The sequence below is a fragment of the Phocoena sinus genome, chromosome 8, assembly GCF_008692025.1.
Source record: "Phocoena sinus isolate mPhoSin1 chromosome 8, mPhoSin1.pri, whole genome shotgun sequence".
Classification (NCBI taxonomy): Eukaryota; Metazoa; Chordata; class Mammalia; order Artiodactyla; family Phocoenidae; genus Phocoena; species Phocoena sinus.
Genome location: NC_045770.1, coordinates 54,716,583 through 54,734,316, shown reverse-complemented (window position 1 = coordinate 54,734,316; position 17,734 = coordinate 54,716,583). Strand labels below are relative to the sequence as shown.

Below are 17,734 nucleotides of genomic sequence, written 5' to 3'. Positions count from 1 at the left end.
ATCTAACTTGGAAAGAATACTCCCTAGTGACTACTTTTTCCCACCCATAAACTGTATTCACCAAGCTGACCCACCTACAGATGGAAAAGGACTTATTACAGTTTGCTTATAGCCCTGAAAAGACCAAGTCTTAACTTCACGTTATAAGAATAGAAGCGGCCCTGTCATTTAGTGAACCCTTACTGAGGACCAGGAACTTTATACACATCACTTCATTTCAATGTCAACTATTCCTATTTGTCAGTTGCAGAATCTAAGGTTCAGAGTTTAAAGTTAACTTCCTCCAGACCATACTCAGCAGTAGAGCTGGGATTCACGCCCAGGCTCTTGTCCATAAAAACTTATCTCTTCTTTCTCCCCAGTTTCTGTCCCTCAGGTAGAGATTACAGGGGTGCTAAAGTTAAAAGTTCCAACACAAAGTCAGTTTAGAAGCTCCATGGGAACCAAAACCTGACAGACCTGGACCTTCACAGTGCTCTGAGGATCCTGAACATGTTCCAGGGTTGCATCGACATCCAGGGCCACCACCAACCCAGAGGTAAACCGCAAAGGGTTGTCTGATTCGCCCGCTGGCTCAATAATGGTGGCTGAGGCTTTGTGGATCTGTAAGCAAGAAGAAAATACGATTCTAAAGCCAGGTCATCTCTGGGTAACAAAACATGATCCTTGCCTTTCTGTCTCCTTATCTAATGGGTGGACGCATGTTAGTCAATCAGAGGAAAGGCCCTAACCCAGCTCCTCCACTGGTCAAAGATCACCAAGATGAGCAGTTTTGGATGCTCTCTGGATGGATTTCACCTGAAGGGGTATGACACAGACACTGACCTGCTCTGGAAGGGGGAGGTGTAGGAAGGTACTCTGCCGCAGCATGGTATGTAGAATTTTGACCACTTCTGCAGGTTTGGATGTCATAAGTCGGGGCATGAGGTCAAGAAGTTTGTCCACAAAGCTGTCCTGCAGGTGGGGCAGATCAGCGATGAAACACCTGAAGGAACAAACAGAAGCAACTATGCATTCATTCACCACAGGCTGAGCCCCAAACTTCTGCCAAGCCCTGAGGTAGGAAAAGTGATGAACTGGAGGAGTTCATGGTTACCGAGGAAAGCCATGCACCTATGTAATTATGCTGTAGTGACATGACCATCATAATAGCCTTGCTTATTAAATATCTATATATGCCAGGCATCCTCTTAAGTGTTTTACACTATCTTATTTAATCCTCCCAGTAGTCCTGTGCATTGTTAGAATTATTATTGTCATATTACAGATTCATTAATTAATATAACAAATATGTCTTTAGGTCTTACCAAGTACTATTCTAGACACTGGGGATATTATACTGAGCAAAAGAGAAGAAAAAGCCTGTCTTAATGGAGCATCACTGATAGGAACATTGAGATTCAGAGAGGATAATGTTGTACTGAGGCTTAAAAAAAGTTAAGTAACTTACTCCCAGCTCTGAATGATTCCACAGAACTCTGCTTTGTAGAAGGAGATAGTCAAAAAATATTTCACTGAGGTGATATCAGTATAGGGACTCAGAGGCTGAATTAAGAAAGAATGTGCAGCCCTTAACAACAGATCCTCATCTGTGGCAAATCAGAGCTGTCATCTTTCCAAAAATCTCTCCAACCCAACTGTGCAAAAACAAGACTCTCCACCTTAAAGAATCTAAAACCATGTCTAACTAAATCAGTTTGCTGTATACCAGAAACATATACAACATTGTAAACCAACTATACTTCAATTAAAAAAAAAAATCTAAAACCAAAAGTAAGGCATGGACTTCGTAGAGATTTGAAGTCAGGATCTAAAGAGTCAAGCTAGATTGTATCATTTACTAGAGAGCAGCTCCTATTGGTGAGGAGTAGTATTGCAACTCAGCCCTATAGGAAGCCATCATTACCCAAATGAAAAAAGCCTGAAAAGTGTAGAGTCATACAAACCTGTAGAGTCAGGTTTGGTAAAGTTCATGGGGGTAGAAGCAAGGATTGAAAAAATGAAATATTAGACTTAATAAATATTAGATTTTAAAATCCTATAAATGCCTTCTTCCCAGTATTATATCACCAGCATACCACAGGTCACAGTCAAGGTCATTACCTCGACCCCCACTGTTTCACCAACCCTTCCACTCATCGACTGCATATGTTTTAGCTGATTTACTTCATAATGAATCCTGAGAAAACATATCTATGCTACAAAATAAAAGCTACCTATAGAATGATGGAACAATTTTTGTAGATTAGACAGAAATATGCAAGTTTAAGATCAATGGTGAAGAAAAATAGACAAGTTGTGATTTTTCAACAAGAGTTTGAGTTTTCTCACATAATATTTGTCTTTTTCTGGCCCAGCTGAGTGCTGAATCAAAAAAATTCCTAACGTTTTTATTATTATGTTGTATGTTTAGCTAACCTAAGAAGTTTATATACCAGTAAAGAAAATACAGTTATCTCTCAGTATCTGTGGTGGATTGGTTCCAGGACCCCTTGCAAATACCAAAATCCACGGATGCTCAAGTCCTTTATATAAAATGGAATAATACAGTCGAACCCTCCGTATCCATGAATGCAGAACCCATGGATACTGAGAGCCACCTGTATACAAATTAGGGCACACTGCATGTATCATAACAGCTTGGCTACATGGGCTAAACCAAAGATTCTGGCTTGTGATTGCTCTTCTTTCCCTGTAAGTATGATCTTTACATAACCAAGATTTAATAAGCTAGAAGGTGATGAAATACTTACCTCTGAAAAAAGTCTACTTCCTGTAAAAATTTTTCACACATCCCAAATAAGGGGTCAACTCTGTAGAAAAGAAAAAACAACAAAACAAAGAAAAACCCATGTAATTTGCTTGTGAAATCTGAGAACTGAGGAGTAAAGACCAAAGTTCCAGAAACCTGAGCCCACAAGAAAAGACGATGAGCATATTATACTATAAAAATTATCTGTAAGAGAAACAGAGGACTCCTAATGGACCTAGGGGGAAATATTTGCCAGGATCCCAAGACCTAATTAAAACACTGCAGTGCCCATTAGGCTCAATGTACATTCAAAATCAAAGACTATCACAGGCCACACTTGGCACCAGATTCAGTAAGGATATAGGACAGAAGCACAGCTTACAGGCAGTGCAATGTCATATTCCTCCTCTGCAGGAGTCCTTGCAGCAGCCCATTCAACCATCTACATAGCTGTCTGGGAGCTCTGACCTTGCCACTGACAGTTCAGGTTCAAGGAGATGAGATCTACATCAGGTGAATGTGGAGACCATCTTCACTTAGAAGCCTCATGCTCCATAGGTGCTAATATCTCTTGAAGTAATCCAAAGGCATACCTTCCAGGGTCCCCACAGGGATATGCTCAGTTACAAGAATCACTGCATTCAATGAAGCCCAAAGCTATGGTGTCTGCATTAGGTAATTATAGTTCACTGATAGTTCCTTCTAGTGTACATGTAATTTTCTCAGAGATCATTTTTACCATAGCAGTGTCACCTAGTAATAGAGTTGATGCGATCAGCTTACCAGGGAATAGATCTGGAAACCAAAGGTCAAATTTTCATGCAGAAGGGGAAAAGGTTTTGTTACTACTTTGCACACAGACACAGACTATATGCTTTCTTCTCTATCTTGGCTTCTTTGGTCAAGTAGTACTTAGAGTATTTCATTTCTGTAAAAACTTAAATGTATACCTAGATAAGCCAGGCGACATGCCAGGCCAATATAACTTACTAATCACACAACAGATTTTTCCTTTGATCTTTGTGCATTTTATTTATTATAATTTCTGCAGGGAATGTTCCACTCATTTTCATTAATATATTATTAATTGAAGGAGTAAAGTTCCAGTGAAGAAAAAAAACAAATACTCTTTCCTTATATAAAAACATGTAAGAGAATGGTATCAAGGTTCTTAATAACCGAGTCAAGTTTTTCTACTAAACCGTAAGCTCCATGAGAGTAGGGACTTTGTACCATTCATCATGTATTTCCTGACACAAGCAGCTATGCAATAAATATTTGTTGAATGGATAAATGATAAACGGCAGATGGAAATGTACTGTATAACCAACATTAATTTGAATTATTTTCCTAAAAAGCAGGTAGCACTTGAAACTTTCTTAACTCTGACAAACTACTAGAAGTGGAACTGAAATTTGCTGCTGAGGTTAACCAACCAAAGATCACCTAGGATGAGAGGGCTGGAAGGGAGAACTCCAGCTAAGCAGAGACTGAAATGAAAGCAATTTGGCCAAGTAGCACCTTTTTTGGCTTGCTCACGTACAACCAACTTGGAGAATTTCCAAGCAGTAAAATACAAAAAGATTTGGGAACTCTTCCCCAACCCCCAAGCAGAGTAGGTAGCCTCACCTACATGGTACGTACACGAAGTAGGCCTCTAGCACTAAGAACCCCCACTTTCAATGTAAGAGTGAGGCCCACTAGGGGAAACCAAACATTGACCTATAACTGTTGGGGAAGCCTATACCAGTTACCAATTTAAACTAGTCTAAACTTTCACTTATAAGTATTCAAAGACAATGAAAAATTATTAGATGTTATAAGGATGATAAGGAGCTGTAAAGGAGACCAAGCAGACCTCAGTGAGGTAATGTCAAGGGAAGAAAGCACAGAAAGCTTTTTTTAAAATTCTAATAAACATCCTGATTAAGATTTAAGAGGAGATTTGAAAGGATATCGCATTGATAAAGTGAGAAAAACTGCTACAAAAAAGGTACACAGAAGAAAGCACACTTGGAAATAATAATAATGAAATCAACTCAACAATTGAAGAACACTAGGATGAAAAATGATGAAAACTGGAATGGTAAATTAAAAGAGTACGTTGAGGAATTTACTCAGAATATAAAGTAGAAAAAGAAACTGAAATTGTGAGAGAAAAGATAAGATATAGGGAAAATAGATCCAGAAGATACAATATCTAGTATGGCAGACTGGAGTGGATGGAAGAAGTAGTAATTAAAGAAATAATAGAGGGAAAAAATCCCTGAGATAAAACAGAGCTGAGACTTCGAAGTCCCATTAAAAGTCAGTAAGAATAATGAAAGGAAACACATAACTAGACATATCCTGATGAAATTTCTGAAGTCTAAAAAGAAAAAGAAAAGTTTACAGCTTTGAGCCATGAAAAATAAGCTAACTACAAAGGAAAGAGAACCAGACAGACATCTTAACTGTAACATTAAATACTAAAAGGTAACATAGCAATATTAACAGAGTTCTGAAAGAATTCCAATTATGTATGAGAGCAAAAGAAAGGCAGTTTTAGCTATGCGAAGTCTCAATGAATATGCTACTTATATACTTACTCTGAGAAACAATACTAGCGAATGTGTTCCAGTCAGATAAATGGTGAATTAGAACAAGGAATTTTAAAAGGCAATTGTGATACAAAAAGAACAGTGGTGGGTAAGCTGGAGCTAAATTATTTTGATAATGTACTTATAAAGACTAATGTTATTTTAAGAAAGAATTCTTAAAGTAAGAGATACGTTAAAAACCATAATCCAATATATTGTACAGCACAGGGAATTATAGCCATTATCTTATAATAACTTTTAATGGAGTATAATCTGTAAAAATACTGAATCACTATGCTGTACACCTGAAACTAATATTGTATACCAACTATACTTCAATTTAAAAAAAGAACAATCTGAGGGCTTCCCTGGTGGCGCAGTGGTTGAGAGTCCGCCTGCCGATGCAGGGGACACAGGTTCGCGCCCCAGTCCGGGAGGATCCCGCATGCCGTGGAGCAGCTGGGCCCATGAGCCATGGCCGCTGGGCCGGCGAGTCCAGGGCCTGTGCTCTGCAGCGGGAGGGGCCACAGCAGTGAGAGGCCCGCGTACCACACACACAAAAAAAAGAACAATCTGAAACTAAATTCTAAATTATTTAACAGCATGAAACAATCAAATAAAAATACACTAAAACTTTCATTTTGATTAGATATGGTCTTGATAGAGATGATCATAAATTCTATTTTTTAATGCTGAAAAATATAAGGTCAATCTGTTTATTAAAAATATAAGGGTAGGGATTCCCTGGTGGCGCAGTGGTTAAGAATCCGCCAGCCAGTGTAGGGGACACAGGTTCGAGCCCTGGTCCGGGAAGGTCCCACATGTCGTGGAGCAACTACACCCGTGCGCCACAACTACTGAGCCTGTGCTCTAGAGCCCGTGCTCTGCAACAAAGAGAAGCCACTGCAATGAGAAGCCCGTGCACCGCAACGAACAGTAGCCCCCGCTCGCTGCAAAAAGAAAGCCCGTGCACAGCAACAAGGACCCAACACAGCCAAAAATAAAAAAAAATGTATATATATATATGAGTAAAAATACTATTTATACAACTAAAATGAGCTAACATTTGTCAAGTGTTTACTCTTAATGTGTCAGGCAGTATTTTAAGGGCTTTACATATAATAATTCAATAAGCCTTACAATAACCCTATGACAGAGAGGCAAGTACTATTATTATCCCAGTTTAACTTATGGGAAATAAACTGAGACAGAAGTTCTTAAGTAACTTGTCCAAGGTCACTAAGTTTACAAATGGTGGAGTCAAGATCTGAATCAGGGCTTCCCTGGTGGCGCAGTGGTTGAGAGTCCGCCTGCTGATGCAGGGGATACGTGTTCCTGCCCCGGTCCGGGAGGATCCCACATGCCGCGGAGCGGCTGGGCCCGTGAGCCATGGCCGCTGAGCCTGCGCGTCTGGCGGAGCCTGTGCTCCGCAACGGGAGAGGCCACAGCAGTGAGAGGCCGGCGTACCGCAAAAAAAAAAAAAAAAAAAAAAAAAAAAAAAGATCTGAATCAAATCAATGAGGCACCCCAGCCCTCTTAATCATTATGTTCTACTGCCTCTCACTTGAATAGGTTAAAATTAGGGTACAGAACTTTCAAACCCCTGGAAGAAGAAAGAAACAAAACAATAAAAAATTTCCAGCAAAAATCAAGGAAAAAGAAAAAGAAGCAGGTATGCATACAAATGGAAAATATAAAATAATATAGCATGAGTAAACACCAAATATATTGGAATCTTTATACAATGACATGGAAATACGAAATATTATATTGTTGGATGAAATGAAAATATGGCAGAACAGCCAAGTATATTATGATTCGATTTACGCTAATACACGCATTTATAATCTACACTTTTAGTCATTTGTTTTACAAGGGGTAGATTACCAGAGAACAGAATGTTCACTTAATCTGCAATATTTAAAGTTTTACAGTAATCATACATAAACTGAAAAAGATATTTATTTTCTTTAAATAAAAATGCGTAGGGCTTCCCTGGTGGCACAGTGGTTGAGAGTCCGCCTGCCGACGCAGGGGACACGGGTTCATGCCCCGGTCCGGGAAGATCCCACATGCCGCGGAGCGGCTGGGCCCGTGAGCCATGGCCGCTGAGCCTGTGAGTCTGGAGCCTGTGCTCCGCAACGGGAGAGGCCACAACAGTGAGAGGCCCACGTACCGCAAAAAAAAAAAAAAAAAAAAAAAAAAATGTAGATGCCAGCACAAGCACCTATCTTTTCTCAGCTGTGACTGGCACATAGCAGGAATTAAACATTTTTTAAATGAATGTATGGCTATCTCTAAGATTAAATCACTACCTGAGTTTATCAGGTCACTATCAAGATAAGCAAAGAAATAAAATAATACAATGTTCCTTTTAATGTATTTTTCAGTGCTTACTTAAACACTCATATTTATTTCTCTACACTATTTTTAGGCTGACACAACTGGTGGACTGAGCATCAAATGTGTCTCCTGTCTGATAACGAGTTTCCTAAGTACTATATTACATTAAATCCGTGGTGCCATTATTCTTAAGATGCACCTTTATTTTATGAAACACCAAGAAACAAAAACACTTTCAAACTACGGCACACCATCAAAATATCTGATTTCAGAGAAGTAAAATTTCTAAATGTGCATTTTAGAATCAATGAAATATAGCAATTCTCATTATCAGAAAGTCTAACAGCTACAATTATAATGAGCTCTTACTATGTACTAAGTACCACGCTAAGTGCTTTTACATGTATTATCCCATTCATTTTTCATAGAAACCCCATGAGATAGATGCTGTCATGGTTCTCATTTTACAAACAGGAAAACAAGGCACAGAGAGGCTAAAAAAAACCTGTCTGTAATCAAACAACAAGTAGAGAGTCAGGATTTGAACAAAGTAGTCTCACAGCACCATACATTCTCATAATTTGTCTTTACTGCCTAAGGTAGAGCACTAGTCCCGTCAGAAGAGAAAAAAAGTGGTTCTGGCACTATATTCTTAAAGAAATCTATCAAGGACTATACAGAATGCCTTGTTGCCAGATGAAGCCCTATGTTGTGTTGTAGGCAATGGAGAGCCACCATAGGGTTTTTCCAGGGATCTAATCTGATCCAAGAATGTAACTTGGAATAGCTGAAAAAATGAAGAGCTTGTAGGTAGTCTTTCCTAAATATTATTTCACGCATCATTAACCTTGGTGAGATCTCTGAATGCAGCTGTAAGTGTCTTTAAAAGGACTCAGCCACCCTTTTTCACCAACCACACATCTTACCCTCGAGCAGTCCGTGCTGTTACTATAAGTTGCAAGGCTTTGGCCTGCAGCCTCATGTGATGGATAATCACCACCTGCTTGTTCTCCACGCCACTATACATGAACTCCATTTTGTAGGTTTCTTCCATGATCTATAAGGAAAAGGTAAGTAATAAGCAGATTATAGTCTTACTTAAGAGCAAAGAGCAGCACAGGATTCTAAGTGAAACCAGATCTGCACAGAGTGCTTTTTTTAATGCCTATGTTTTAATTCTGAACTGAGATTTTTAAGTGCCTATGTTGAGAGAAACTAGTGTAATTTGAGAGAACTTAATATACATGTTGAGAGAATAAATTATTTTGTCAATTAAAAAAACAAACTTCCATCTGGTAATATCATCTTAGTTGATGATATAAAGATATGAAAGTTTAAACACTGATAAAACTGTAAGGCACTGCTTGTAACTAAAGCAAATTCACTGTGATGTGCTGGCAAATGAATACGTATGGAAACGTAATCCTCAGGAAAAGTCCTCAAGAATTTAGTGTTAGGAACCACTGACCACCTGTTAGCCATCCAGACTGTTCTATGGGCCTGGTCTCTCAGAGAGATTTTAGGGAGGGAATCAGTGCAGAAAACAATGTCAGTGACCTCAGCTCAAGTCCAGTGCATCTTAAGTTCTCGCTCTGTTCTATCCAAGTCAGCGACTCCCCCCCAATGATGCTTCTCTTTCCCTTCCCTTTCTTCAATGGGAGGCAAGCAATGATGGCAGGCAATGATGCTTGCCTCCCATTGAAGGCTTTGGAGTCAGAGCCCTGTCAGCTGTCTTCTACAACTGACAGTAAGATAAGTTTCCTAATTACATGGTGCCTCAGTTTCCCTATCTGTAAATGCAGAAGAAACAGCACGAACATCATAAAATTTAAAGGATTAAATGGGGTATGGAAGGTGCTTAGCACAGTAACTGTCACATAGCAATGGTAATTCCTTTCTCTTTCTTCCAGACTACTGCTCCCTGTCCCATCCCTCCCAACATGGCCTATTGGTGTTCTGTTGTCATTAAGTTCTACTCCCCTACAATAAGCCACATGGCAGGTCTGAGAGGGAGTCTAGATTAAATGAGAGATGAAGCAGAGTAGTGGAAAGAAAACAGACTCTGGGTATCAGAGTACCTGAGCTCAAGTTCCTGACTTACTACCTATAGCTCTACGAATATAACCTTGCTGAGCGTTGTTTCATCTGTAAAATGGACTTAATACTTATTCCAACCTAATGGGATTATTACGAGGGCTAATTAAAATACACTTGAAAGCATTTAGTGAACTGTAATGTAACAATCATAGTCACCATCATTATCTTCCTACTGGGTTGTAATTAGTCATATACAGACTTACTATTGGGAAGACATGACCCAGAAGAGTTCACCAAATCCCAATACCCAAGAATGAAGGGAAACTGCTCAAAACTAGAAAGAAATAAACTTAAGGCAAGTAAAATTAAATGCTACTTAATGAACTGAGGAGGAAAACACAGACCTTTAAATATTCAAGAGATGGTTAAAGAAAAGAGAGAGAAAGAGAGATGGTACAGGCTAAAAATATAACCACCTCAAAATGAGTTCAGCTACATTTTCAGACGAAAGATTCATGATAGTATTTATTGGATTTTAGTATATCTGAAATACAAACTAATAATATTTTAGAACACAAAAGAAATCTTAGAAATCAGGGAGGTTAAGTAACCTGCTCAACACCACCCAACAAATTAGAGGCAGACATGGGAACAGAACCCAAGTCCCCAGACTCTAAAGCCAGTGCTGTGTCCCCTAATTATGCTGCTTCTCGTATCACTAACTTCTGACACAGGCTGAAAATGGGGAGGCCACAGCAGAGCCTTGTGAACGCCTCTGACTCTTAGACAATGCAATTTCTGGACAGAGATCTGGACAGAGATCCACCTGAGGAGAAGGTCTCAATAAGCTTACCTGTTTTGCTGCTGCTGAGGCCAAATCACTCTGCTTCAAATACAAAGGGGCAGCCACATTCCACAGCTTTTCCTGCAAGGCCTAACAAATCAGGAGAGGACAGAACACACAGGTCAAAAAGACTGCCATATAATTTGAGACTTAAGTGTCTGTTTTGCTTTGAAAATTTACCGTGATCAAGACTTCCTCTCATTCTTATTCTTTTAGGCCAGTAAGTCCTACCTATTATGGACAGAGAGGAGACCAATGATTTGGGCCAAATGAACTCCTCCCCATTCAATTCTTGGCCCAAAGACCCTATGTTCCAGACCAGAGCTTGCAAGCAGAGTGCAGGAGCCATGAAGGCCTCACCAAGAATGCCCAGGCAAGCCAGGCTTCTGAGGCTCTGGGACCTCCTTGATCCCAGAGTCACTGGACTAACCAGACTGCCTAGACCCTTCTTCCCTGACTTAGTTCCTTTTTCTTTGCTCCATGCTCTCTATCCTTTGAACAGCCCCATCACCTTACCAACATACTCAAACAAGAAATCAAGAAGCTTTCCTAGATTCCTCCCTCTCTCAATCTCTGCACATTCAAAACTATCACTTAGAGCCATGGATTTTACCTTCCATCTCCCTCCTCGCCTATCCATCCATACGGCCATCTCATCTAAACCTCTGCTATAGTCTCTTATTTTCACAGCCCTTCTTGATTACAGACATAGTGACATTACAGAAAACCTAGACTAACACTATACAACATAAATATAACACAAGCCGTGTATGTAATTTTACACTTTATAGTAGCCACATCTTTAAAAGTAAAAAGAAACAGGTGAAATTAATTTTAATATAGTTTATTTAACCCAGTATAGATATTATTTCACTATGCAATCAATATTTTTTAAATTATTAATGAGATAGTTTACATTTTTTTCATACTAAGTCTAAGAAATACAGTGTGTATTTTACACTTACAGTACATCTCAATATGAACATTTATTTACTTATTTTTATAAATTTATTTATTTATTTATCTGTGGCTGCATTGGGTCTTCGTTGATGGGCACGGGCTTTCTCTAGTTGCGGCGAGCGGGGCTACTCTTCCTTGCGGTGCATGGGCTTCTCACTGCGGTGGCTTCTCTTGTTGCGAAGCACGGGCTCTAGGCGGGTGGGATTCAGTAGTTGTGCCATTTGGGCTCAGTAGTTGTGGCTCGTGCGCTCTAGAGCGCAGGCTCAGTAGTTGTGGTGCATGGGCTTAGTTGCTCCGCGGCACGTGGGATCTTCCCAGACCAGGGATCGAACCCGTGTCCCTGCATTGGCAGGCGGATTCTTAACCACTGCACCACCAGGGAAGTCCTCAACATGAACATTTAAAGTGCTCAATGCTCACACATACCTAGTGACTACTGTATTTGACAGTGGCAGGTCTAGACTATAGATATAGAAATTGTTTAATAACCTAAATCATACTACCATTAAGAGTTATTGTTTTTGAATATTTGCTTCCAATCACTTCCTATATGCATGTTTTTTTTATATAGTTGTAGTCAGAAAGCAGAAGTAATTTTGTGTGCTTCTTTGGGTACATAATATTATGTCACATTTGGTCATGTTCTTATATAATTCTTCATAAAGATCATTATTGCTACAGAATATACTGTTGAGTAGATGTGCCACGATTTATTTAGCTCCTCCCCTATTATCAAACACTTGCCTGCCTTGGGTTCTAAGTCTGGGTCCCTTACCTACACTTCTCCTACATGACGCTGAATAAAAAACATAGTTCTGTGTTCTTTTTAGGAGTAATTTCTTCTCTTTTCCTACTAAAGAAAAGTGGATTCTTTTCAAAGGCCTTCTTGTACTGCTATCTAGAAGACAACAAGCCAAGGAAGAAGGAAGAAGACCAACACTGACATGGCACTCACTATGTACCAGACACTAGACCAAGGGTTTTCACATGCACTGCTTGCTACCAATCCTTACCTGGGTAGAGTTATTATTAGCTTTGTTTCATAGAAGCTTGGAAAAGCCAAATAACTGTGCAAAGGGACATGAAGGAACTTTTGGGGGTAATGGAAATCTTCTATATCTTAACCGTGGTGGTGGTTACACAGGCATATATATTTGAAAGAATCTATCTAGCCAAATAAGAACTGTTTAAATCCCAAACTACTTCAGTGTACACACTTATCTTCACATGCTACACACACCTACAAAACCCTAAGCTCACATATCTTACAGTGGCAAATAATTTCTGACACCTCCATTTATTCTGACTTTGGTCAAATATCATTAATAACTTTGAAGACTAACCACATTTAGAACTAAAGCCAAGTTAAGTCTTATCAAGTTAGAAGGGCTGTTCTAAATTCTAAGCCAAAATTTATAGCAGAACTCTGCTGCAGAAGCTGACAGCTATTGAGCTAGTTTAACTGGTTTTCAACTCAGGGAACTGAAACAGCTTTTGGGTACCAATTTTGTGTGTGTATATATATGTACTCTAACTACCTAGTATGAAATGACAGCAAGTCATTAGCTCTTAAAAGCAATGAAATCAACCTTTGACTAATTTGACTTTGACCAAATGAAATTAGCATTTAGAAATATATAAATATATAAAATACAAATGTTTATATAAGATCCTTGCTAATCAAATTGTTAAAAAACAATTAAAATCCTTGGGATTCTAATGCAAATGGTTATCCAACCTGCTCTAATTATATTATAAAGGAATTCTCTCAAATTAAAAAATTCAAATTCCTATATGAGTTAACAATTCTTTAATTAGAGGCAAATATAATTATACTACAGAGTACATAATTTCCCCATTGCTAAGCAGTTGCATAAAACCAGTTATTTTTCTACTTATAGCCTCAAACACTGCTGGGTCCATTAAACTGCATTCTTAGCAACACACTCATGAACAAAATGGATTCAAACCAACCTTGATGAGAAGAAGCTGACACCTCAGATAGGTAGCAGAGAAGTCAGCTACTCCTGCCAATTCAGACTGAAGTTCTCCAAGTCTTTGCAGATCCCTGTAGTAAATAAAAACCCAAGCCAAACACAGAATAAGAATAACACCAGTTAAAGATCATGTCAAAAGCTTTTTACCATTTTATACCTAGTAAATTGGTAAAAGAATTTTTAATGACAGCACTCAATGCTGAAGTGGTTATAATGAAACTGTTTCACTTACACTTTGATAGCAGTTTAAGCTGCTATAATTCTTCTGGAAAACAGAACTGTACTACGTTATAAAAGTCACACATATAGTCAAAAGTTTTGATCAGTAGCTTTATGCTACGAAGTAATTCTAAGGGAAACATTCAACAGAAATGAAATACTTTATGCCCCGCAATATTCATTGTTATGTTATAGTAAAACCCAGTAACTACTTAAATATCCAATGGTAGAGGAATTATTAAATAAATTACTGTACATACAGTCAATGGAATATTCTACAACCATTAAATATAATATGGTAATAAGGTATATGATCTCAACTATGTAAAAACCATATATATATATATACATATATATATACACACATATATGAAATATGAAAACACAGAGCAACCTGTTTTCTAGATAGAGGTATTAGGGTGTTTCTTAGTGCCTCCTAACTATGCTTTATTTTCCAAGTGTTTTATACAATCGGTAAGTATGTTTTATATCATCAGAAAAAAAAATTTTAAAGTATCATAGTGGGCTCCATTGGCTGCCTACCTAGTTAGTAATTTTCCACTTTTTCCTTACTAAGTGAACCCTGATTTAGTTCAAGAGAAGGTGCCCCAAACCTAGTTCCAGGTAGAGTCCAACTGGACTAAGCTAATTAGCACACATCATCTTCCTGGTTAGGTCACCTAGGTTGGCCTTATGAGTCCTAATGGAAGGACTTATATTCAATGCTTGAAGCAGGTCTGATGGTGGTCTATGAATCACTCATTTTCTCTTTCTCTCTCTCTGTCTCTATCTCTCACTAGACTGAACAAGAATGTTTTATAGTCCTGATTACCACTGGCAGTCATACTGTAACTCTAAAAGAAAAAAAGCCTTGGGATAAAGCAAATGTTGAGGACAAGAAAAATCCAAAGAGAGAGAGAAACTGGGTCCTTAATGATATAAAGGAACTACTTAACCATACCATACTAAGAAATGCCTCTGATTTCTGTTCATATGAAGAAATAAATAGCCATTATAAGTTAATTTGAGATAAGGTTTTCTGATACTCACAATTAAAGCATGCTAACTGGATATAGGTATAGACAAAGTGATTGCAACCATATTAAATACATCTGCCTGTGGACAAGAGAACAGAAAGTGGTACACACACATAAAATAGTTGTGTTCAGGGCTGGGACTACTGATTTGAAGCATTTAATTTTTTTTTTTTTTTTTTTTTTTGCGGTACGTGGGCCTCTCACTGCCGTGGCCTCTCCCGTTGCGGAGCACAGGCTCCGGACGCGCAGGCCCAGCGGCCATGGCCCACGGGCCCAGCCACTCCACGGCACGCGGGATCCTCCCGGACCAGGACACGAACCCGCGTCCCCTGCATCGGCAGGCGGACTCTCAACCACTGCGCCACCAGGGAAGCCCTGAAGCATTTAATTTTTTTAATAGGTTATACATACCTCGCTATAGAATTACACCAATAAGGAACAGAATTCAAAAGATACTAAAGGATAGACAATTAAATTAGTCCACTTTCCTATACCTATGTGCTGCTAACCAGTAGCCTTTTCCAGAGGCAACTACCATACCAGTTTCTTTTAAATTCTTTTGGAAATACGCTACACATCTACAGAAAGTAATGTTTTTCTTTTCTTTCTTCTTTTTTGGGGAGGAGAGAGAGGGAGAATGAGAGACAGTGCGAGCAAGCAAGCTAACAATCTCAGAAAAAATTCGTAGAACGCTGCTTGGTTTTTTAATGTCGTATCAAAATTTCACGTAGAAATGATAACTGTGGGAAACCTAAAGATCTGGCTCATGAGGGAAGTTAACTGTTTCAGGGCTGGGATACTCTATCAGGTTTCATAGCAGCCTGTACAAAATTGTCCATTGGACTAAGCCCCTCCCTCTTATTTCAGGCAACTTTCTGAGAGCTAATGCTGCCTCCTGAGAACCTTGATACAAGAAAGGAGATGCCCTGGAAAGGGGCAACAATGAATTATTTCCAAAGTGACTGAAGAAATTAGGGCCTGTGGCTTATATACCGACTCTTTTGAGTTTTGGTGATTTGAGTTAATCCCGGAGAGCCTGCTCATGTGTGGCAATCAAGCACAATAAAAGGCAAGACCCTGCACTAGCTAACCATAACTGTAAAATCCTATTTTGGCGGCCAGCTGGTCTCTCCCTTTCGCATCTCTGACGTCTCTCTTGCAAAAGGTGGCCCTGAATCATTCTACGTCTGAACCATTTCATCTCCAGAAAGATTCTGCCTTCTGCTACATTATAGAGAACACTGACCAGCTGACTATACATTAGCTGACTGCCCCCATGTGTTAAGTCATTCTATCACCCTTGCCCTGTAGCATTTGTTCTGAATTCCACAAAACAAGATGCAACCAAACTAGCCATGGGAAATCTGAACTATTATACAAACAAAAATAGAAACTTGGCAGCCCTGCTCAAAAAGCTCTGTGTCCCAGTGTTTCCTCTCTGTATCTCTTTTTTTATTTTTTTTGCTGACCACTGGACTTTATTAAGATGGAATCACTGATAATTACACGGAAGCTACCTGCCTAAGCCAAAATCCTTGAGGTTCACATGAACTTAGTTATACAAATAAGAAACAAATGGCATGTTCAAAACCATAAGGAAATATCCCGACACTCAGGTGATGAAGGCTGGGGTGAATGAATCGGCACACTTTTTCCAAGCTTTAAAGAGTTTGTGGGCCACGCAGTGGTCCCTTGCATGCAAGAAGTCAAAGACCTCCTCTGTGCAATCCTCCTCTGTCAGTGACCTGGAGGATACATGCTCATCACAGAGCTCTAGCCGCTCCCAAGCCTTTACACATTTCTCCAGCTGCCCGCATTGCTCTCTCGCTGCTGTTAGGGGATCCACTAATTCCTCCTCCTCCTCCTCCTTCTCCTTGGGATCTCCGGACCCAGTCAGCATCGTTTGCTCATCCTCCAGCCCCATGTCTGGCTGCTGTTGTGGACTCAACATGAGCAGCAACAGCGACACCTATTCTCTGTATTTCTTTATGCCCACGATCCTCAGGAAGCCTCAGTTTAGACATCCATCAGGAGACTATGGACTCTTTAATGAAAAAGGTACAAAAAAGCACCTCCTATGTGCACTGTACTAGGTGTGCTAGGTGTTTCCTTATTTGAGCTCATTTAATCCTTACAATGTGAACTGCAATTATAGGCATACTTCGGAAAATTGTGGGTTCAGTTCCAGACCACCACAAGTAAAGCAAATATCACAATAAAGCTAGCTAGGCACGCAAGTTTTTTGGTTTCCCAGCATATAAAATTCATGTTTACATTACACTAGAGGTTATACCGTTCTCCACAGTGGCTGTACCAATTTACGTTCCCACAAACTGTAGGAGGGTTCCTTTTCTCTATACACTCTCCATCATTTAGTATTTGTAGACTTTTTGATGATGGCCATTCTGACCAGTGTGAGGTGATAGTATCTCACTGTAGTTTTGATTTGCAGTCTCTAATAATTAGTAATGTTGAGTACCTTTTCATGTGCCTGTTCGCCATCCGTATGTCAAACTATGTTGAATAAAAGTGGTGAGAGTGGGGCTTCCCTGGTGGCGCAGTGGTTGAGCGCCCGCCTGCCAATGCAGGGGACACGGGTTCGTGCCCCAGTCCGGGAAGATCCATGGTGAGAGTGGGCATCCTCTTTTTCCTGATCTTAGAGGGAATGCTTTCAGCTTTTCACCACTGAGTATGATGTTGGCTGCAGGTTTGTCATATACGGCCTTTATGATATTGAGGTATATTCCCTCTATGCCTGCTTTCTGTAGTGTTTTTATCAGAAGTGGATGTTCCATTCTATCAAAAGCTCTCTGTTATCTACTGAGATGATTATATGGTTTTTATTCTTCAATTTGTTATTGTGGTGTATCACATTGATTGATTTGCAGATATTGAAAAATCCTTGCATCCCTGGAATCAATCCCACTTGATCATGAAGGATGATCCTTTTAATGTATTTTTAGATT

At 39.4% G+C, this 17,734-nt stretch overlaps 2 protein-coding genes across 2 annotated transcripts in view; both read right to left on the bottom strand.

The window, feature by feature from the left end:
- Positions 1-17,734, bottom strand: part of INTS4 (integrator complex subunit 4) — a 106,762-nt gene that overhangs the window by 9,269 nt on the left and 79,759 nt on the right. Inside the window, exons 16-21 of the mRNA XM_032639557.1 lie at positions 13,490-13,583; positions 10,565-10,645; positions 8,601-8,731; positions 2,754-2,813; positions 826-985; positions 460-603 (exon numbers count right to left, since the gene is read on the bottom strand). Of these exons, the coding sequence (XP_032495448.1) occupies positions 460-603; positions 826-985; positions 2,754-2,813; positions 8,601-8,731; positions 10,565-10,645; positions 13,490-13,583 (670 nt within the window). The remainder of the gene's footprint in view (positions 1-459; positions 604-825; positions 986-2,753; positions 2,814-8,600; positions 8,732-10,564; positions 10,646-13,489; positions 13,584-17,734) is intronic.
- Positions 15,180-16,741, bottom strand: LOC116757621 (cytochrome b-c1 complex subunit 6, mitochondrial-like). Its single transcript, XM_032639564.1, has one exon. The coding sequence runs from the start codon at positions 16,717-16,719 to the stop codon at positions 16,381-16,383; it is 339 nt and encodes a 112-aa protein (XP_032495455.1). The 5' UTR covers positions 16,720-16,741; the 3' UTR covers positions 15,180-16,380.